The following is a 24,728-nucleotide window of genomic DNA, read 5'->3' as shown; positions in this document are numbered from 1 at the left end:
ACCGGCCGATAGAGCTACAAAGAAAATCGGCACGTGTAATGTAAGTTTTTTCATTTTACTGCCACAGGAAAAAGCTTAAAATTACTTATAAAATACCTATTACAACAGACAAGTGAAACGCAACTCACATTGGATCATGATATTCCATTTACCTTACTAGCCTTTTACGTTATCCATGGCAAAGAGATGGAGTCATATTCATAAATGCTGGGACCGCGGACACAGCCTTACCCGTAGCGCTTCATTCTAGTTATGCTTGGACTTTAAATGCCAGAATATTCTCTAAGTATCCTGATTCTAAGCAAATAAACAAGGCGAGTGTGAATGGGAACATTTAGAAGGCCTAGACTAACGTACCTTGATCAAATCGGCGTCGATCTGACCTAAAGTCAAGTGGTAAGATGTAGTATCTGCCTCCGGGAATGAGGCGTGACTTTATGTTTGTATGTGTTCTCTGTCCAGGTCGTCACCATAGAAGAGTACGGGGTATACACGATGCTGCCGGCGCAGCAGCTGGCCCCCATCAGCCCCTGGCCCCCCGACACCAACCTGCTGGACCGCATGGACGACCTGGCGCACAAAGGTAAAGGTAATGGTGACTGCCATTCTCAAGTTATTTAGCTTTATGTTGAATGAGAAATAGATGAAAAAAATATATAGTGCAACATTATGCCTATAAAACAGAATTAATAAAGAAACGATACCAAAATAAATGTGCATCTACGTGTTAAAAAAGTTTACTGTTAAATGTATCAAAATTTGATTTGCAAGAGAGAACTTTGTACTTATTTGATTTACGTAGTATTGGATGATCAAAGGTATTTAATCCTCTAATGAAATATTGTACAAAAATAAGTATGCCAGATTAATAATTACACAAAACATTTGCTGCTAAAAGTAGATTGTGAGGTAGCTTTAGTTGGTCATTGGAATTTGGTATCTTAGTATGAATTATAAATCATTAAAATGCAATGACCCTACTTAAACGACTTATTAAACTCATAATTTCTAGTTCTGCGATTACAGTTCTCCATCTTTGGTTTTTTGTACTTTTTGACTACGAGAAATACGACTTTTCCAGATAATTTATATTAGATTAAATAAGATGTAGTTTAACATTATTAAAATGATTCATTATAAGAAAAGCATAGCCACCGCAGTTGGGTAGGGGAATTGATATAACAAGATTGGTCTATCATGACTTTTGTTTATTATTGGTACGCAAAAACGGACCACTAATAAAAAAAACAACCAGGCTTATTTCTAAATCTGGTACAGCATGTTTGTCTTATCTTTTCATTCTCTATATATTTATTTTTGTTTCTCTCTGATTTAGAGAGGGAAGATAAGCCATGGTCTAAGATCGTAAATAACTTCGCAGTTCTCTAGATTTTCCTAACAAGGAGACACCTTGGAATAGTTACAGCCGTTAGCTAGACTGCAGGGTAAAACTCATGATAGACAATGTGTTCTTTGGAAGTAAAACAAAATTTCCACAGTGCACAGCATCTAGTTTTCTTGCTATATCAAATCTCCAAAAAGCAGTGTACAAACCTGTTGCATTACCAAGTCTCCTACTTGGACGTGGTATCGGAGTAAGCACACAAAGAGCTGTTTCTATTCAGAAAGTCGTTGATTGGAGCTACTCTAACTCCAATTAGCTTTCCTTTATAGAAGCTGAATCTAGGTTACTCCAATAAACCACATCCAAGTAGCTAATTTTGAGCCGCTGTAAATCAACTCTTGAGAATTAGAGATGGTCCTTTGGACAGTGTGACTATTGATGTTGAAGCCATAAAGACGATGATGCGACAGGTCACAGCGGTGTTAACCAGCTCGGCGGCGTGTTTGTAGGAGGGCGCCCCCTGCCGGACTCCACGCGGCAGAAGATTGTGGAGCTGGCGCACTCGGGCGCGCGGCCCTGCGACATCAGCCGCATCCTGCAGGTCTCCAACGGCTGCGTCTCCAAGATCCTGGGCAGGTCAGTTCTACCCCGCCATCACGGCTTTACCAAACATCCGGTCATGGGCAAATTAATTCAACATTCATTCGGTCATTTGACGGCCTACTCGTATGAGATAGGTAGAGTGCTTGTGTCTAATAGACAAGGCTCTGGGTGATAAAAATTTGGGAAACATAAATTAACTTTTTCTGATTGGCCTGGGTAACGTCTTGTATATATAAGCTTTTGCCGTGTCGAATCCGGCGGTCGACGATTACTTCCACCGCCATGTTTGGATAAAGCAAAGATAAAGAATTACTACAGAATCTGTCACACAGAATCATATCTGAATATACAGAATCTGGAGGTTAAAATAATATCCGTTTTGCCAATGGGTCGCACAAAATACAAGGCCCCATTGTATCCAAAATAATTTCAATCTTCATTTAAAGCGCGATCAAAGCTCGGAGAAGAATTCTAAATACCGCATCAATACACGATCGAAATAGAAACATAGAACGAAACATAGTAACAGTAACAACAAACCTGAATAACTTGCGACCGCAGAGCTGACAAACGGCAATATTATCCTAAACTATCCGAAAAATGTTGTGGAAACGAATCCCGGACTAACTGGTCGCGACCGCAGCTTTATTCTGCTTCTAAACCACAGGCTTTGATGGACATCAAATACCTCTATATGATAGTGAATTAACTACTAAAGTTGGTAAAGGTGCATTTACAATTGAAATGGCCACGTTCAGCTGTTAGGCTTAATGATAAAATTGAGATTCCAATAGTCACGGGTTGCAAGCCCATCGCCTAAAAGAAGAATCTCACTATTGGCCTATCCCTTAGTCGCCTTTTACGACATCCATGGGAAAGAGATAGAGTGAACCTATTCTTTTTTATATTGTTGCCGGGAACCACACGGCATTAACGGCTACAAGCAATCTAAATTAATCTATTCTATTAATCTAATAACTTTAATGACTAGTGTATACGCACCTTAACAATTTGTTAGTGTTAATAGCAACATGTGACAGACAGACAAGGTGATGGAGGTAAGCAGGTAACTTGACCACGTCACGTGTAGTTTTTTGTGGTTTGAACGTTATCGTTATACTTTCGTTATTATTAGTTTATAAAAAACACCTAAAAATATGCGGAGATCTGAATCATACAAACATACATAAAATCACGCCTCTTACGGAGATAAGCATATACATACACTTAATAATACATATAGGTAGATAGAGACTATATTAAATGTGTTTGTACAAAAATGAAAAGAGAAAAGTATGGCCAAAGGCATACCCCGGGCTCCTCTCCAGAGTGGTGAGGATGCAACCGGGACTAAAGCCGGGACTAAAGGAAGAAGAAGTAAAGAAAAATGTATGCTATACATTTCTATAACAGCTTCTTACACTTTTATTAAAATGCATACATAGCTGACATCGCTGATTTTATTTTTTTTAAATATGCGATTCGGATTTGTTGTCATGACTTACTACTCTGTCAAGAAAGTAGCAGGAAAAGATCAATAATACACAAACTGTTTGTTATTCATCCAAATTTATTTTATCACCTTCAAAATATGCTCCTTTAGAAACGATACACTTACGCCAACGAATAATCCAATCATCAAAACATTTTTTAAACGCTGTTTCCGGAATTGAGGTCAGTTCTCGCCGCGAATTCTCTTTTATGTCTTCTACCGATTGAAAACGGGTGCCACGAAGTGGTAATTTGAGTTTAGGAAAAAGAAAAAAGTCGGCTGGAGCCATATCTGATGAATATGGTGGTTGCTCGATGGTATTTGTTGAGTGTTTGGTTAAAAATTCGTTCACAATGATGGCCTTGTGCGAAGGTGCATTATCATGGTGCAAAATCCAAGAATTTTCTTTCCACAAATCTGGCCTTTTTCGTCGGATTTGCTCTCTTAAACGCCGCATAACACTCAAATAATATTCCTCCCTTTTTTACCGTTTGACCTTCCGGCAAGAATTCCGAGTGCACAACACCGCGATAGTCAAAGAAAACAGTCAACATGACTTTGACTTTTGAACGACTTTGGCGTGGTTTTTTCGGTTTCGGTTCAGTTGGAAGGCGCCACTCCGAAGCTTGTTGACTAGTTTGCATGTCAAACTCGTAAACCCACGTCTCGTCACCAGTAACAATGCGTTTCATGAATGTTGGGTCGGAATTGACTCGTTCTAGCATGTCCTCAGCGACTCTCATGCGATTGAGTTTTTGAAAAAAATTCAGGTCTTTTGGGACTAGCCGAGCGGCAACATGTTTCATACCCAAATTATTAGTTAAAATGGTACGGATCGACTCGTGAGATACAGAAAGTTCGGTGGCTATCTCTCTCAAAGATGAATGAGGATTTTCAGTCACTATTTCCTTCACTTTTGCGATGTTAACTTCAGTTGCAGACGTTGATGGCCTACCAGAGCGAGGCAAATCTTCCATCACATCTCGACCGCTTTTGAATGCTTTGTACCACTCATAAGCACGAGTTTTTGATAAAGTCGATTCACCGTAAGCCTTCTGTAACATTTTCAGTGACTCCGAACACGATATTCCATTGGCAATGCAAAATTTAAGACAAACTCTTTGTTCGATGTTTTTATCCATTATGAAATTAGCAATACACACTAGATATGATATAACTAAAAATAGCACTGTATTTAATGTAAACAACAGATGCAACTCAAACTCCGCGCCAAAATGGAAAACAGTTGTGCCAATCTAACAACAACAAAAAAAACAAAAATTTGAATTTGGAACCATAAATAAATAATCCATTCCCGATACTTTTCTGACTGAATGTACATAAAATTAAGCTTTCCTTTGTTTCATTCACATAGGTATGACTCGTAATATCAGGTATAAACTTTTTTTTTAAATAATAACAATACCTATGTAAAATTTATTTTAATATAAAGTCAAAATATTACATACAGCACCTATATTTCCTTTCAAAAATTAACGTTCTGTCAGCATGGCAGCTGGGCGATGCGATCGCGTACGTACCGGGAATCGAACCCGATACCCCGGGAAAGCCGGGGATCCGCAACCCGACACCAGACCACCCTTTTCGCGAAGACTTGTGGCGCGACAGTTGGATGTCTTTGCCTATATAAAAAGATACTTCCCAAAACTTGAATTGAATTAATTTATTTCGATTGGCATATACTACAGTTAATAATAACAGGTAGACAAAAACGATGTTATGGTAAAGAAGCGAAATTGAATATAAAAAAAAATGTAGAAACACACCTAGTGACCATCAAAACACATGATTACTAATACATTATTAAATGATCACTAAGTAATTTTATCTGAAAATCGAGAATCCAATCGAATACCAGGCTTTCACCGGGATCGGATCATAACATGCAAAAATCAGCAAAACAACTCGAACTAACTCCAATAAATCGATGGGCAATAACGATTAGTACTTGCTTTTCCAAGAACCTTATTACTTACTCATTTTTATCCTCAGTACACATAAAAATTGTGAAAATTAATTTGTATTGTGTTTTTGTACTGTGATAGATGTGCTTCCTTCGTCGTCTTTGGCATGACATTGTATGGAATTCTATGGAGAAGAACGTACATATACTTTTCATTTCGAAAAAAGTTATCCTAAAAATCTATTCTTATTTATGAAAGGACACTGACTTAGTGGTTGACCTCGTACAGCCCATACTGCTGAGTCAAGAGATTTGAAATTTGGGATGTAAATTCCTCCTCCTGCCTCCCTCCTCCTTCCACCTCCTTCCTCCTCCTTCCTCCTCTTTCCTCCTCTTTCCTCCTCGTTCCTTCCTCCTTCCTCCTTCCTCCTCCTCCTGTCGATTGCTCACTGCTAAACGTCGTGATGTACCCGATCTAGTTTCCTCGCGGTCTCTTTCCATTAGCAGCGATCTTTTGCTAGGTATAATGAGAGATCTTAGGCTTGAGATGATCTTTGTCTTGTCAACTAAACGCGAGCAAAATCAAGTTTGCCCGTGTATCTAAATATTGCAAGTCACAACTTGTACTCGCTCTCCCTACTACGGTCACAACTGGGGTCACAACCTGCGCAGTCATCATGACTCACAAATAATTCTATGAAGCACTAGCATACTGTAATAGACTGATTGATTTCAGTATGAGAAATCTTAATATAAAAGAGGACACTGACTGATCAACTAACATGTCAACACGCAGCTTGTCTAGAGATTTGAATCTTGGCATGTTGGTTCATTATGTGGTCTTGGAGTGTACAAGAAAGGGATTTCTATTTACGCAGCCGCTTGCGTATGCTTTTTTCTTGTACGTTCCTTTCTATTGCCTTATGTGCGGGTAACTTGTGTTATTTATAGCACATTATGCAACGCGGAAGTTTAAAAGTAAATAAGAATATAGTGTTTAGTGAAAACCTGCCAATATTAATCGACTTTTTGTAGATTAAAGACATTAACGACGTCTTAATAAATCACATCAATAAGCCTTAGCTCGAAGTAATTTTGCTTGTGTTCTGTAGTAGGCTTCCACACAATTTTTACTTAAAGATAGGACTGTTTTAATCTCATGTTCCCTTATTGGAAACAAGTCCTTCCTCCCTCTCACCGTCCCCTCGCAGCTGAAAGTTAAGGATATTTTATGATTAAAACTAAACTATGAACTATTAAACTGCAAAATCAATAAAAAAAGTTTGAAATGACCAGAGGTAAAGAGACACAATTGGAAACTCACAGAGGTAAAAACATAAACACATTGATAACCTCGCGTGTAGGGTTTTTTTTACCTAAAGGTAGTCGTCATTTAATTATATTTAGGCACTAATAACTCTGAACTCTAATGACGACTGAAGAGAGCTGTAACTTTTTATTGAACTGTAATATTTTTATACCAGTTACCTTCTCAACCTAAGGAGGATTTAATTTTTTTGTTATTTACACAAGTAAAAACCAAAAGTAAAGTAACGTACAAACGTGTGATAAAAAAAGATATCTAACAACGGGCACGATTCACCCCCTTAACCATCATTACTAATTACTGTAACCTTCTCAGGTATTACGAGACGGGGTCAATCCGGCCCCGAGCCATCGGCGGCTCCAAGCCCCGAGTGGCGACCGCCGAGGTGGTCAGCAAGATCGCGCAATACAAGCGCGAGTGCCCGTCTATCTTCGCCTGGGAAATCCGGGATCGCTTGCTTAGCGAGGGCGTCTGCACATCGGATAATATCCCGAGCGTGAGTACACATTTAATCTAAGACCTATTATAAAAATTTACATAATTTTACGGCTTTAGATTCTTCTGGCCTTAAATATTCGTCGTCAAAAACCGTCCCGACTATACAGAAGTATCTGAAGAATCAGAAGTTTCTCCAGAAATCCATCCCTCTCTTTTCCTAATTATTTATTCTGTCTAAGTAGATTCTGCATTATAGATGGCACAGTTTATGATAAAATCTAGCTTATAGGTAACTTTTTAAAATCTGCGATTGACAATCAAGGACAAGTAATGGGTGGAGTCCATTTATTGTTTGTTTTGTGTAATATCTTTTTTTTGTATCTATCTTTAAATTAGAAAATGTGTGGCTTGTCTTAAGTAAATACGAGGTTTTGAAGCAAACGCTGGATACAATCACGACTGCTATGAGAAAGAGATAAATTTATTGATCAAAAATAACAATGTAAGGCAAATTTTCATCGTTTTCACAAAAATTGTTTTTCCACTTCTAAAGCACTTAAGCTCAGGTCATGGTGAAGTTATTCCATCGATAGGAATATTCAAATGTGCAGCACAGTTTATATAAAGTGTTAAAATTGCAATTAAAGTTTAGTTGATTACTGCAATAAGAATAATAAAAACGTCAGTTTCCACTTGAGTCTAAAAATCCAAGTGTATCCTTTAAAAACAATTTACACAAAAACCTTTAGCAGAAAATATTTTTCGCGGATCTAAAACGCACGATTCGTCGAAACGCCTTTGAAAAGTATGAAATTATGGAAGGGCGAGCCTTGAAACACAATGGTTCTCTACCGTAGTTATATTGTGGTTATACAGGATGCTATAACGCCTTATCTTACCCCCGCACTATACAGGGCCCCGTCTCCCCGGCCGCCCTCTTCGTGGCAAAACAATATGACGTTATAACTTTTTTCTTCATTTTTCCCCTTTTTGAATATACGGGGCCGCTCCCTTTTGGGACATCCTTTAGTCGTCGATACGTCTTTGAATATAGAGGAACCGTTTATAATAATGTAGGGACGGCCCCAAATCAAAAAGGCTGGGTATGCAATTTATTTCTTATAAAAATCTGGTTTGAAGAATCCTCTGAACCTCTGACTGGTTTCATTTACTTGAACCGTTTTTAAGTTGTTTTATTATTAACGCACGTACACTGTGATAACCTTACCTTCGCGCTCTTAGATGGCTGGCAGTGCTGAGAAAATAGCCAAGAGAATGAAATTATTACAAAAAGGGTAAGGTGACTGACACTGAATTTCTCATAAAAGTAAAATACCTGACAAAAGTTAGTTGATTGTCACCACCTCAAATATATTTTCATTCGCATAGTTCTAAGAATAATATGCAAAGGGGAGTTTTTCTAATAGTTGAAAATGTTCAACGATAAACATTCGTTTTGTGTATTTTGAACACTTATTTTGAGAGAATTCACATTGACGTGATACTGCGTTCAAATCTCTAAAGAACTTACGAGCGCATAATAAAAACACAGTAAAGTTAACGTAGCGAGCGAGTCACTCATAACACCATGAGTCTTCAAAACTTTTTACGACTTCTTACAATTCTTTACACCCTTTTAGGTGAATCACCCTCTTCAGTACTTAACATAAATTAATTAAGAAATATGCGCAATCACCCTGTTGGTGACGCTTTTCGCGAAAAAACGCTGCACATTAAGTACTCGGAAGATATTGAGAAAAACATAAAACCGACACAGAGGGAAAATCTCGAAACGAGACGACTATATACAGACGCTAATGAGAGGGAAAGAGTTGGATAGGTGTCTCTTTTTTCACCGTCTAAAGGGGGGGAAGCGGGCGATTTTGACACGGCATGAATAAAGAAAATATGAGGGCTTTTGTTACCGTAAAAATTCCTGTACAGGGGATAAAGTCTTTAAGTTATCAGCAAGGGAACCTCTAAGGGTGGCTGTATATATAACTTTGAGTATAACATACGATTATTATAGGTAAAGAGCGTTTGAAGGTTGAATATCGGTTATATTGCGAGTTTGTGTAGGTACGTTGTCTTATCGGGGCTCGGATATTGAATTTATTAACATGTGGGGTTTCGTTTTGATACACGTTCGAGTCTCGTCAGATTTTATTAAGTCTGATATAAAATGAAAAGCGACAGAGTAAAATGCTTTAGATATGCTCCGCTTGAATTGACTTTGTATGGTAATTGATATGAAAATATGTAAATAAAAACAGGGCGTTGAACTTACTCAAATCAAGTTTATAGATCATCTAAATAAATTAAATTATGGTTGTCAGCTTTAACAAGTGAAATAATAGAGTGAAAACAGTCTCTCTCTTTTCGTAGAGTAAGTAAGTATTTATTTATATATTTATTCTCAGTTATTGACTATTAAAGAAAACATGTTCCTAATTACATAAATCCGCCTTAGGAATTTATATTCTAATATATACGTAACGTATTATAAAAACATTATATGGACTTTAAATATACATAAATCACGCCTCTTTCGGTAACTAGGCAGAGTCTTCATCTTTCTACTAGCGGCGATCCAAACAAAACATTTTCATTAGCTTCTGTTATTCTTAATTAAAAAGATATGTACCTAAATTATTTCTTAGAAAGATACGTAAAATGTAATCTTTTTGATTGTAATAGTTGGAACCGTTTATTTGTGCCGTGTGGTTCCCGGCACCAATAAAAAAAAGAATAGGACCACTCCATCTCGTTCCCTTGGATGTCGTAAAAGCCGACTTAGTGATTGGTTTATTAACTTGGGATTCCTCTTTTAGGCGATGGGCTAGCAACCTGTCACTATTTGAATCTCAATTCTATCATTTAGCCAAATAGCTGAATGTGGCCAATCAGTCTTTTCAAGATTATTGGCTCTGTCTACCCCGCAAGGGATATAGACGTGATTATATGTATATATGTATGTTGGAACTGTTAATTTTATATTTAATAATAAAAGAAATCTTCTTCAGCCCATTCCATCCTATGAATGAAGGCCTCTCTCACCTCAGGTCAACCATTTCCTTCAAACAATCTTTATACCAATAATACCAAAACGAGATATTATGAAACATAAATCACTAACGAAGTTGCAGTACTAAAATCGACAAAGCTGTCATTAATATTTCCATGGTAGATTAACAGCGAAAACTGTCTCTAAGCCTTTACAGTAACGACCCTTAACTAAAAGAATTGCTACCCTATTAACTATTCATACATCCCTAAACATTACACCGCATCATTTAAAAATATACTCAACAGTTGTAACTATAGAGTTTGAATTAGATTAGGAAAAATTGCGGTAGGGTAAGAGGGTCAATAGTTGTCACAGGGCCATATCTCGGGCGAACATGCGTTCCCGTTGCAAATCACTTCCGGACCACTAAATCCAGGCCAAATTAATGCATTTAGCACGCTCCCCGGTCTTTGGCTGGGGATGACAACTTTATTTCATTGTATCGTAATATTTTTTCGTCACTTGGTGACAGGCATGATGTGTTGTCGCCAGTTGTCCGTTGACTTTTGCGTGGTTTCATGGTAATGTTTCCGTTGTCCTGTCAAATTTTACGGATGTCTTCGTTTATTGTGAAACTAATCATTATTGCTGCGTGGTTCCTGGTACTTTAGAATAGGAGCACTCCATCTTTTTCCCATAGATAGCGTAAAAGGCAACTAAGGGATAGCTTAATAAACTTAGGATTCTCATATTAGGCGACGGACTAACAACCTGTTACTATTCGAATTTCAATTCCATACAGCTGAACGTGGCCTTTAGTTTTTTCAAGATAATAAGCTCTGTCCTAGCTTAACCACTGTAATGTAATCTTGATGGTTTAAAATTATCATTGCCCATTAAGAAGCCATTGTAAAAATTTCATCAGAGGCGATATACGAATACAATATTAACATCCTTCGCATGATTGCTCTAATTCACCTCAAAAGGTGTTAACAACAATGGATCTCTATTTTTTCTACGGCTGACCTGAGTGAAATCCCATTTCCAATAAATAAAAGCCAATAAATAGCTCGTATCACTGATTTAAAATATCATTACGGATCAAATCTGAGATTCGGATCTCACGAGGGAGGATATATCGCAGCAACAAATTGTAACAAAGCAGTCCGGCGAAGAGATTATCTGTGCGACGCGTGGCGCGCGCGTGACCTGCATGTGGACGATCACAGGCACCTTACCCTACTCATACAGACACAATCAAAAATGCACTGTAAAATCTACAACCGAAAGTTTATTATCTTACACGAATAATTTAAATTGAAAAACAAAGAAAAATCGCGTCTACTCCGCAATGACTTAGATTTATTTTCGCACAAACGAAAACTTCGTGAAAGTTACTTCGAAATAAGAAGTGTTGGAGAGAAATTAATACCACAATTCAAAGGATTTAAGGCTTATATTGATGTCGAGTGTGTAATCGGAAGAGCAAATAAATATATAGAATTACGGTTGTCTCGTCCACCGTGTGCGGTTAATGTTGATGTCATTTGCAAGTATAGCTCCGGGGATGATCATGTTCAGTCTCAGGGTAGTGATTGTTGCAAACTGTGACGTTTTTGAAATAATTCGCCTTTTTATATGCATAAATAATGTTATGTAACATTTATGTTACAGCCAAAAAAATATCACAAACACTATTGTTTATTTGTAGTAGTGAGATATTTAACTAAAAGTTGCCTCACCTCTATCTACTCTGAAAAGGATTCCGGAATCAGTCTGTGACTTAAAGACAATCCTGAAGTGTTTGAGTTAGGTAATAACACGAATTGACCATCGCAAGCCCGCAAAGGAATCTAACCCAGCTTGGAAAATAGCAGCAGCTAACATGCAGCTAAATGTACAGATTTCCTCACAAACCTTTATTCCACATCGTAACTCACCCTTCGATTTTCGCTTAGCATTAGCAAACTCGAAAATAATCATTAGTTAGCACATGTTCGCGGTAGTATTCAAATCTGATCATCTTGAAACAAAACCATAGTCGCCACAAGTTTCTCATGGTTACATGGATAAACATGAACCCGATTCGACGAATGAACTAAACTTTACGTTTTGAAATTCGAATACTTTCAAATCACAGCGGCAGTTGCTAGCCAAACAGCTAAGCAGCTCGCAAATCAGGCCCGGTACAGTCAACAAAAACAAGCGAGGCGAGGGTGCCAAGCGATGCGAGATAACCATCGCAGCGCCACGTGCGCGCTAAGCCGGGATATGCAATTCTTGTATTATTCGCTCCTTATTATTATCGCCTGCCAGTACTTTATGACGGGAATATTGAGATTTCAATTTAATAGATGTTCGAAAGCGAAGCATATTCATAAGCCTTGTTAGGAAAAACAATAATTATATTTGTATAATGCTCTAGACTGGGAACTTTGGGCCAAAGTTTTGAGACGATTCCACCTATCTAAAATTGCAAAAGTTCGGACACATGTCACGTTTTCATCCCCTTACGGGGTAAACACGGCCAATAGTACAAGACTTTAAAGCAGAGTCTAGCTGGGAATCTTAGTGAGGAGAATCAAGATTCCAATTATTTGCTTGCCCATTGTTAAAAAAAATAATCAAGTTTATAAGAATTCCTTGATTAATTTTTACAGTCCGGGGATGGAAGAGATGCAAAAAAACCTTTTTCTTCTGTAACAAGAAGTTCACTATGATTATTACGTAGATAGGTTTTAAACTATCTTCCTAAATAGATTATAGCCAGGAGGAAGAAGAAGAATTATCTAACTGAGATGAATCACACAATACAGGGAGATCCGTGGCACAGAACTAGTCAAAGTGAGCGGCCGACGTATAGGCGTACCGGACAGATTGCGTATATTAACAGTAAATCCCACAGCGGGCCCGAATGATCCCCCACTCCAACGGTAATCCCAAAGTACTGATTACATAAATAATTTTATTAATTAAGACAACTCGTATATTTCAGAAGGTATCAGTACTCGTACTGCCTATGTTGTAATATTTGCTTTGATTTTCATATAAGTGTCGTGTGGTTCCCGCCCTATTTAATAGGACCACTCCATCTCTTTCCCATTGAAGTCATAAAAGGAGACCAAGGGATGGGCTAAAAAACTTGGGATACTTCATTTAGACGATGGGCTAGCAACCTGCATCTATTTGAATCTCAATTCTATAATTGAGCAGTGCAGCTGCATGAAGCGGCTTTTTACTTTTTTATTCTATTGTCTTTGTCAACCCCGGAAGGGATAAAGACTATAGGTATGTATGTATTTTCATATAAATAAGGCCAGACCGGCTATCAAAACCTGACTGAATCGCGTACTTAACATATGTATTTTGCCAAAAGGAAACCTACATTGAAGTTAACATACATACATACATAAAACCACGCCTCTTTCCCGGAGGGGTAGGCAGAGACTACCTCATTCCACTTGCCACGATCAAAGTTAAGTAACATACAAATTAATAGCTATACAATACATACATTCTTGAAGTTAACATACAATCTTATTAATCCCTATAATTAAATCCTTAATTTTGCGGACTGTACGCGATCTCCCCTTATCCCGGGCAATATTAAATAGCGATAACATCGGCCGATATTAGAGCAGATAGCGATTACAAACAAGAACATGTTCCGCTGGGGTGGATATGGTCACTTAAATTAGTTTATTTGTTAGGTACACGTTGTATAGGTTATTTCTACTAATTTAAAAAATACTAAGTAAGTTTAATTATTCGTCACTTTAGAATAGAACCACTCCATACATTTTCCATGTATGTCGTTAAAGACGACTAAGGGTTTGGCTTATAAACTTGGGATTCCGTTTGTAGGCGATGGGCTAGCAACCTAATATTTGAAAATCGATTCCATCATAAAGCCGGAGCTGAACGTAGCCTTTCATTTTTTCAAGACTGTTGGCTCCGTCTACTCCGCATTAGACGTGACTATATGTATGTTTGTATATAAGTATATTTTAAGGAAATGGAAGATTCCATTTGTACTCGTACTTCCATTTGTTGTATAGATCAGTTGACAGGTTGCTGTCACTCATATTTTAAATTTAAAACTGTTTAAAGCCGTTAATGTGTTACAAATAAATATATATATATATATATATTAAGACCAGCGCAAATAAGGCAAAGAACATATCTATTAAAATATGTCTAGTAACCTTTGCCTTTTTTATTTAACCTAACCCCAATGCAGAGCTTTCCCTCTTTCTTGAGAAATCTAATATAGGCATCGTATCTTTCGCGTTGCTTTAACGTACAAAATGTATGGCCCATTTGAATCGGTCTCTTTAACATAATTATTTATTACTTAAACTGTAACATCTTGTGCTAAGTTTAATTTACCCACATTTTATTGAAGCTAACAGTGGCTCAAGGCATTCCTGGGCTCTCACGGCTCACTGCACTTCAAACGGGCAACTCGCAGTCATAATCAGACGTAGGCCTTCTTTGATAAGCTACGTGGCGTTCTTTGATAAGCAACATTAGCATCTTGGGATCTAATTTGTTTTCACTTGTGCCGCAAAGTTTGTAGAACAATTTGAAAGCACCTTTGTAGAGCCCTGTCATGTCTGCCATTGTCTGGCGCGAAGTTTGTAAGTTTTCGGAGTAACTTTGTTTGGTGCGATATTTATTTGTCAATAAAATAATTATAAATGTAGAGAACAAGACTATTTGTGTGTAAGCTTGTGCTGTTGATTCAATGGATATCATCATCATCTTCACCACTCACTCTGGAGAGGAGCCCGGAGTATGCCTTTGATCATGGATCCTGGATCGAGTGAGTCAGGATTTTACACGAAGCTACACTCCCATCTAACCTCCGCACCATAAAACAGACGTGCTTATTTGTATATATTTAATTTATCACTATTTTTTTAACTAATCAGTTTATGAAGTATTTGAGCGTCAACATCATAATTGATGATATTTGTTATCTAAACATTTTGACTTCTTTATTGTTACGCGATCGCAAATCTAAGAATCTTTTTTTTATTTATTTCACATACTCATATAATAAATAATAATTAAGAGTTTATCTATGTATCTTTAATTGCATAACACAGTAACAAACATGATAACATATCGGTATAAATTTAATAAGAACGCCTCATAACAACGCCTAAGTATTCCTTTTTTTTATATCTGGAGAAAAAATTACGTACAAACACTGGCATGAAAAAAAATTACAATATTCAAAAATATATTTGTTTTTAAGCCCCGTTAACAAGTGCCGGCAAATCTCGTTAGCACGCAGGGGTGGGTGCATTGAATACGGCATATGCTGTAGTTTAGCGCCGCCGATATTAATCCGTTGCAATACCGATCGCTTTACACGTGTTTTATGGATTTGTCTGTCTATGCAGTCAGGGTATAAAAATGAAGTAGACAAGTGCATGTTTTGGGGGGGATGAATGGGTGACGCAAGAGTGCTTTACAGATGTTGTGGAAAACCTTTACTTTTGGTGCTTATAATATACAGTTACAGAGCCACCGCAGGTGTTATTATATTAATTCTTGTTCTCCATCATTCACGAAAAATTCCGGATTTATTTAGCAAAGAAGATAAGGGAAAAAATACTTAGAGTATTTAAAAATGTCATGTGGTGTCAAGCCGCAGCCTGTAGAAGGTTTTGCGTTCCACTTCTATGCTGACAAGCGCAATTCTTTTACCATTACCATTGCCTTCACCCTTAAAAAAAGAATGCAAGAGGAACTGACTGTAAGAGATGATGACAATGACTAAGAGTTTACCATCTTTTTAAATATGATTTTATTCTTCTTCTAATGAAAGCAGTTACTGCTTCCAAAGAGCAAGTGTAAAAGAAGCGGTGGAACAAACTGCACTGCAGCGTTTTCATCCATGGCATCAGTCTACAAATACATGTGTTTCTAATCACAGCATAACCCTGTAACATTGCTTGCCATTTCCAGTCATCGCCATCCATTAGACAATACGAGGCATTCCGGCGCGGCCAGAATGTTCGACACATTGCATTATAGTATGTGCAGCGTACCGCACACCATGTGCATACCTCGCGGTAACATGCGAGAATTCCTAATCTGTGAACTGAAGGACTATTACGTATTTAGCCTGTAATAGGTGTGATTTCAACTCGTTGCAACTCCGCTCTCGTAAATAATTTGTAAAATCCCTTCCTGGCTTGGCCCGTGGTACATACATAGCCTACAACCGTGAAAGAATGTTCATTATCCTTTTAATATTATTTCCGAAAAGTAGAGGTTACCAAAAAAAACAATCAAAGTAACAAACTTTACTATGACGGCTACGACCTACGTATGTGCTACGACGCGTAGTATCATTCTTGGATACTTGCTACGTCGTAGAACATAATTCAGTTTACTGTCACTGTCATGCCTTTGTCGTATTTTTAATTGGTATTTTTTTCTACATAGAAACACACTTTACTGTAAAAATTACAAATATAAACTACTTCCCGACCAAAGAGTAAGACAATATAAAAACATTAGACAGAACAGCAATTAGTTAGATATTCAGCATAAAAAATAATAATATTAAGATTTATATGAACGCTAATAGTTTTTATACTAAAATCTCGCTCTTTGAATATGCTTATTCCATTTCTTTTAAGCAAATTTCACACAACTCAATTTCATTTTAAACAGTTATCACTATTATCTACCACATTGTGTACTCGACCTCGTTCCCTTTACCATAACTAAACATTTATCAAATTTAAGGCCATTTTAAAATAATTTCACAGATGACACCGGCGTTAGGGAGATCGCGGATCGTCACTCAACCGATTATAATGCGTTTCGATCCGGACGATGTCAAGCACCCTATATTTAACACATGAGTTATGACTTATTACGAATAGAGAGCCCTATGGACATTTGGAGTACATCCATTTGCCCTTGTTCACTTCTATGATGTGACAACACCTATATTAGGCTATGAATCCATAGTTGTGATGTAGCTATGCTATTTATGAGCGATTTAATATTTGAAGACTTAAGTTTTTATGAATTCAGCTCTCAACAGTTTCTTAAAGCAAATTTAATTAGGTATTTTAGGGCAAGAGCGTATAATTTTAATTTATTTTTAGTGGGCCACGTCGTCTTTGCTTTTTATTGAACGTTGTCATCTATCTGCCTGGTGGGAAAGCGGTTTAATCCAATCAAAATAAGAATACAAAAACATATATAGTAGGTATTTTTTTTTATAAGTTTCATATATGATTACATTATAGAAACCACGTATTAATTAGCATATCAAAGAAGATTCGTTTTACATACACTTTATATATAGCATCGGTTTCGTAGTGCTGGAAGCTCATCTTTACGATGCAGTTACATTGCAAACAGCGTTAGGGATGACCACTTGCCATCTCTTTCTATCTTTACCGAACACTACATCCGTCTCGCTCTATCGATATTTATTATAATTTTATGCGGCGTCCACACTATTGTTCGCTAAACGACGTTCGAGGGTGGGTATTAAATGTAATAACACTTTCTTAACGTCATGAATATTAAAACCTTTTTTGTTGGTAGATTTGATTCGATGATTGCTGAGTGTCAGTTGTCTATAATTACAGTAGTAATTTCGACGCCGCAGCGCGGTTTGCGGTGTTCAATAACATATTACATTTGCGCATTTTCGGCTTTGTAATATTACACGGTTATTAGTGCTGTTTACTCGGTTTGGTTAGTCGAACAATTGGAATGGCTTAATTTATTATTTGTTATTGGATGGAATATTTTTTTATAATATTGATTTTAAATTCTCTATAAGTATTTTGAATTGCCAGTGATTGTATCAAAGCCAAGGGTTAGGTAAATACAACAATTTTGTAATGATACCTACAATTCAAGTATGATTTTGGTTCATTATTTTTTCAGAATTTGGGTGTGTAAAGGAATAAAAGCTGTAGGTAATGTTTCTCTGCTCAACAGCATTGAAATATTCTTAATACTTCGATAATATAAGACTGAATCAATTCCAGCGAGAATCTCCTTTCACTTTTGAAATGTATTTTATGAAAATATTATCAGAGAAAAATAAGTACTGTAAAAAATCTCCTGAACAGCACGCGACATTTTCCCAAATCACAATAGTAACAAAAAACGTGCAAAATAAAAAAAGCCGTTGTAAAGTTGTCATTCTGATTCATTCGAGCGTTCATCCCTACGAGCAATAATACACTATTATATTATTTTAATAATAATAATGGCGGCTATTACATTCATTGATATAAAATCATTATAAAAGCGGTTCACGAAATAAACACAATTGACTTTTGCCATTTGGATGGGCATCAAAGACGTAGGTATTTAATTATATTGACCCTAGCCGTGTTTTCTCCATATTGTGCCATATTTCACGACTTCTGGTAAACAAAAGGTGTTGTTATTTAAATTTAAAGTCCCCTTATTCGTTATTAATTAACTTTATTTTAAAATACTGAGTTCTCCGAAAAAGGGTTGTTATTAAGAACCCTGATTAAACCTCTAAATTTTATCCCAATTTCTATAGGAACACCTATAGACGACGAACGTGTATGAAAAGTAGGAAGAACGTTTCTGAGATTGAGAAAGTGGTTGCAAATTCAAAGGCATAGTCCCTGTCTCACCACTATTGAAAATCGGGCAGGATTTATGTATGTATATAATATGTAATTAAAGAAATATTTGAATCTATAGATTATACCAAGTACACATTGCACGTGAATAGAAATATTTATTACTGTATTGTTTTAAAGTAACTATTTATACCATATAGATTACTTACAGGTCTGGACGTATATCTATGGTGAATTGATTCTTAATTGACGATCTCGTAAAATTTTATTAGTAAAAGAATTATTCCGTCACACTTCAATTCCCATTATTTCTTGCTACCGATGCGTGACGCCGGAAGATCCCTACTCTAAGCTATAATAAAGTACAAATGTATATAAAATCAATAATCAATTTTACGCCAGCCTGTTGGGTCCCAAGTATTTTTGTCGGGATTTTTATTATTCTGGCAACACATCTAGCGGAAAATCGCGTCCGCCGAATCTGACGCGGCGTAAGGCGGGAAAATCATACCTATTTATTATTTATGGACATGAAAAACTCTATGGTTGGACGGGTACTGCCGGGGCAGCAAATCTCTTTTGAATACAACACTTCCGTCTAAATTTTAGCTTCAAATGATTTCATAGAAGAAAATTATAATTTGTTTGTTAAGATTTATTTTTGCAATGCTTTGTGTCAACAAATAAGTACGTATTAAGATTAAAATATACATTTCCTTTAATTTTGTGTTTTATCTAATCCATGGATAAATTTAATAAAAACATATCACGACAAATATACGTAATCAATGAATTAAATAAAATAATAGGTAGTCTGTATTGAATTTTATAAATCTAAAAATACTAAAAGATGTAAATAATTGTTTATTTACTATGATCTTTTCTTACGTTGGTATCCCGAAATTAAATTTCTTTTGAAAACAAACAATTGCAAGCGCGACAAAGAACCGCAAATGTCGATGAGAATTCGCCCAATAAATCGTTGCATATCATTTCACTCCCAAATGATTCCCAATAGGGCCCGAACACCTTAAACCTAGTTAATAAACTGGGGTCCACACGACCCCCGCCGAGACACAAGCTCATAAGTATTGACAGAATGCCTATAAGTCAATCAAACAATACCTCATGAGGCTCTTACGTATTGACCCATTTCTTTGATTGTAGTCAACAATGGTACAACGACAATTAGATTTGAATTTCGTGGGAATGACTCGAATTAAAGCAGCTCATATTAACTTTGTCATCGGTATCAAGCGGGAGGCGTGGATGGGCGGTGTGTGCGCACCTTTATTTGGATTGTGTGAACATCTTGAGCTTTTGTTGTGATTGATGATTTAATTGTTGGCGATTTCTGGATTTGTTTAATTGAATGCCCCTCTGGCTTTGTCTGCAGATCATTTATTTATGGACAAAATTGTTTTCTGCAACGGAGGGGCGCTGTGCAGACTTTTGGAATATTGATTTATAAGAAAATTTAAGAAGCCATTCTTTACATTTGTAGAATTATGAACCTAAATATTTGATAATTTAGCTTATTCTCAACAGTTTCTCAGTAAAATATATAATTATACATAAATATATCTATATATAATTTATACAGTGATACTGACTGATTCTGCATGATAAAATGTTATTTATAATTCTCACTTTGAAAATTTGATATAATGATTAATAATAAGTATTTAACAAATAACAATGAGTCACGATGATGCGTCATTAAATTTCCATATATGTATGTTAGGTTCCTACATATAGGTATGCCGTGTGGTTCCCGGCACCAATAAAAAAAAGAATAGGACTACTCCATCTCGTTCCCATGGATGTTGTAAAAGGCGACAAAGGGATAGGCTTATAAACTTAGGATTCTTCTTTTAGGCGATGGGCTAGCAACCTGTCATTAGTTGAATCTCAATTCCATCATAAAGCCAAACAGCTGAACATGGCCTATCAGTCTTTTCAAGACTGTTGGCTCTGTCTACCCCGAAAGGATATAGACGTGAATATATGTATCTATGTATATAGGTATATCCTAAGACAAAATTTATCTAATCAAATTTAAATACATGTACATCAAAATCAAAGATGAAAAGTGCAATACAAACATCACTCAAATCATCGAATATTAATGAGAGAGTGCTAAAACAAAGCCAAGTCAAGGTGCACAGTTGTTCGCTTACGGTGCACTCAGAATGAGCAAATTCACCCAAAATATTGACGTACAATGGTCCCAGCAGGTTACCTTTTGTCACTGCCGACTGAGCCCGACAATAGTAATGCACTTTTTTGTTCGCAAAAAGTAGAATGGCGCCAGATTTTATGTGAAAACGACTTTCCTATTGACTGTCTTAATGAATCTCACTCGTTTTGCGCTTTGCAGAAACGAATTTCCCGGTTTTTCTCTTTGAGACTGGGTGCAACGATCAAGATAAAATAATTCGGATGACAATTAAATGCATTAAGTTCGCGGTGTAATATAAATATATATAAAATAAATCCATAATTTTTCAACTTCACTATTCCGATATAAGTACCATAGTTTAGGAAGAGAATCCATCCAAGAAGATGTTGCTTCAACCACATTTATATAACTTATCGCTAATTTACAATAAAGTAAAGCATCGGTGGTTGAAGATCATCGTTGGTCGAATCGGTAAGATGCCGCTTAATGCGATCGCAGAAAGGCACAAGTTCGAATCCTACCTCGGCTACCAATGACTGTTTTCGAAAGTTATGTACTATTAGTTTGAATACTTACCCATACTCTTACGGTGAGAGAAAACATCGTGAGGAATCCTGCACATTTAGGATGGATGAACTGGATGTGTTATCGGTCCAATATTGGTTAGGTTTATCTGCGATGGATGCGGAGGTCAGATGGGAGCCATTTCGTGTAAAAACCTGACTTACCCAATCCTGGACATACCCGGCCCCCGCTTCAGAGTGGTGAGGGTGACAATAAACCTAGTGTTGAGTAGCATTTTTATCAAAAATTATATAAAAAAATTAATAATCCGTTTCATCTCATGTAATACCTACTGTAGATGTATTGAAAATCATAATACATTATCAGAACCAAACTAAATAATCATCATGCATACCTACACAGCAAATTTTCCAAATAAAAAAGTCGTCATAATAAACACTCAAAACACGAGCTAGCAGTTAAAAATCAAACGGATCGATGAAACACCCTCTATTTGCGATCCGAGGCGCGCTTTACAAGATGGGACTCGCAAAAAATCGGTCTCTAAGCTTATTGAAAAGTATTCTCAGTCGCCCTGCGTTCACGGCCTTTGAACAAATATAAGATAATTTTTGCGCTTCACCTCACTCGGTATTTAGGGGGTACCTTTCATACTTTTACGGCGTTTGATGGTAGCTACACTTTAATGTAATTTATTTTGTATTCAGAACGCGTCGCGCCGCGTGATATGGAACGTTTTTGATGGACGGTTGGTATTCCTGTTTGCAATCAATGAGTCACTTATGGTTCAGACTTTCAGACCATTTGAAAGAACCCCAGCAGAAAACATTGCATATTTTCTATAATTAGTTACAACTAGTTTGCATTTCATTTTGTAACTGGACTTGCTCGACCTCAGATAGGTAGGTTCCAGTTACTTCTCAGGGAAAGGCGCTACACTTCTAAAGAAACCGCGAGGAGGATGATAATCTTCTTCAATTACTTGATTTTCGTATAAAACAAATTTTCTCTTTCAAGATAAAGGTAGCGAAGGTATATATTTCAATATTTAGGAAGAAGAGATGAAGTTCCTTTTGATAGCTTTTATAAATACCCATACATACTACATAATTGGGTGCATTTAATAAACACGATATCAATGTAATTCATACTAATGAGTCACGCTGACCTAAACAGGTATGTATGTGCTAAAAAAGGAGCCGTTCTTATCAACGTCAAAATAAATTTAATGCGTAGCATTTGGGATAAATTTAAGTGGATTTTTTTTGAAAACATTATGAGTGCGGAATAAGTATGCAATGATAAGTTAATCTGTAATCATACTACAGGTACCTACCCTTAATCCTATCCCGGATTACCACAGAAACGATTGTTCAATACGAACTGCTACCGAAAACCGAATTTAAATTAAATTTAATTCACCACATACAAAACCGCGTACTTTTTTATATTATTACCACTATTTAAGTTAAATCGCATGAAAACCTCCATTGTGTACTGTACATTGTCTATGTGCAATTTCTTTATAGAATTAAATGCTTGTAAATACATAAAAACAAATTTTCAAGGGTTATTTACTAATTGAGATATTAGTACAATCGTGAGATCAAGTCAATCGATGCATGTAATTCGAATTAAAGGACTGTTTACAGCCGTGTGTTTTGCGTCGGTTTTTTTTAAACAGCCAGTGCACACAGGATTTTCACACATGGCAACACATATGCGCATGGGTCGTTTTCAGCCTATCCGTAATGGACAGTTACTGTAGGATTTGAATGTTTATTTTGTGCGGATTTTCACTTTGTTCTTGTTAATTAGTTATTTGTTTTTTTTTGCTATACGATTAACACTTTTGTTATTTATTTATTTAAAATTTAATTGAGCCTCGAATTAAACTAAGACTATTAACTTAATATTGAAATGTTTTGTTTAATTTTGTTTTCTTTCTCATCAATGAGCTATGTGTATCTTATGAAAAGACATCGGAAAATCTATCTATTATCGTCGAACACAATTTAAGAAGTTTAATTATAATAATTGTTTGGATAATCAGAGAAGAAACGCAGAAAGTATTTTTCACATTGTTTCAGCAATTAGCTGATAATTTAAATGAATCCCAGGTCGGTAAACAGACATTTAATTGACGCGACTCATTGAATGTTTCTAACATTTCTCAGATGCTGCTTGTTAAAAATTTCCATTTCATTTGAAATAAAAGTTATTTTGCTATCAACCCTTTCAATTTTGTTTGATTTTTATTTTAAAATCCAGGAAACGTTGCTGACTTTTAGTTTAATACTTGTTAAAATATTCTACTTGATCAAGTTTGATTTTCATTTTTTTAAATCCTGATTTTAAATTACTTGACAGATAAAAGAGTTTGCATTGAACGAGTTAAAATTAAAAAAAAAACAATCATTATCATGTCAAATGTAGGCCACAACTTCTTTTTATTTCTTTAAAACAGACTTGAACTGGCAACTAATAAAGTGTCAACAAAGAATCATAGACAAAAAGTTATGTTTTTTAAAAACGTTCGTTCCCCGAACGTGCCGCGCTTTCTCGGTCCATCGGGCATTCCGTCAGCTGCCAGTCACGCCGCGGCGTGGACCACCGCGCGGCCTCCTATCGGGTTACCATCTATCGTCTTACAGACTCGCCTTCCTACGTCTAAGTTACGCTGTACGTCCGTTTGGCGCTGTCATTGCGTATGTGACAGTTGGTACGCCTGTAAGGACATTTTTAGATTCCCTCATCATAATTATTGACGGGGCTTGGGTGGCCTATCGATGATATACGATTACTTGTTTCTCGATCGATACTTGTCATCATTATTCTTAATCAAAAAACATTTATTAATGGGGACCGTATATTAGTTACAATAGTTGTATTCACTCTTTCTGAGGTTGACACAGAAGGTGTCCAAAGAATAAATGCGCTAAGAAATATATACATTTTAGTATTCAAAATACAAAGGTATTAGGCAAACAGCCAACCGATAAAATTTCGCAAAGCTGCTGTTGCATAACAGAGTAAGTAAGTTTCATTAAACCGATCTAAGGCTGTAATGACAACATGTAGAAATATTTTAAAAAGTTTAATGTGCTTACTAGTAATTTTGGTCTTTAGTCCTTATTAACACTGAAATTTTATAAAAATGTTTCACTTTCAAACATATAAAAATATAACGTCTTTATCCACTACGGGGTAGACGGTGCCAAAAGTTTCGAAAAGCTAGATGCTCCACTATTAGCTGACGAACCTGATGAATGT

The 24,728-nt window shown here is 36.4% G+C and overlaps 1 protein-coding gene across 1 annotated transcript in view; it reads left to right on the top strand.

The window, feature by feature from the left end:
- The first annotated feature begins 495 nt into the window (after window positions 1-495).
- Window positions 496-24,728, top strand: part of LOC106141561 (paired box protein Pax-6) — a 43,446-nt gene continuing 19,213 nt past the window's right edge. The window contains exons 1-3 of the mRNA XM_060950292.1: window positions 496-583; window positions 1,816-1,981; window positions 7,007-7,187. Coding sequence (XP_060806275.1) covers window positions 496-583; window positions 1,816-1,981; window positions 7,007-7,187 — 435 coding nt within the window. The remainder of the gene's footprint in view (window positions 584-1,815; window positions 1,982-7,006; window positions 7,188-24,728) is intronic.

The sequence above is a fragment of the Amyelois transitella genome, chromosome 21 (genome assembly GCF_032362555.1).
Source record: "Amyelois transitella isolate CPQ chromosome 21, ilAmyTran1.1, whole genome shotgun sequence".
Classification (NCBI taxonomy): domain Eukaryota; kingdom Metazoa; phylum Arthropoda; class Insecta; order Lepidoptera; family Pyralidae; genus Amyelois; species Amyelois transitella.
The sequence above is the reverse complement of the archived record's forward strand: the minus strand, read 5'-3'. Positions and strand labels throughout refer to the sequence as shown.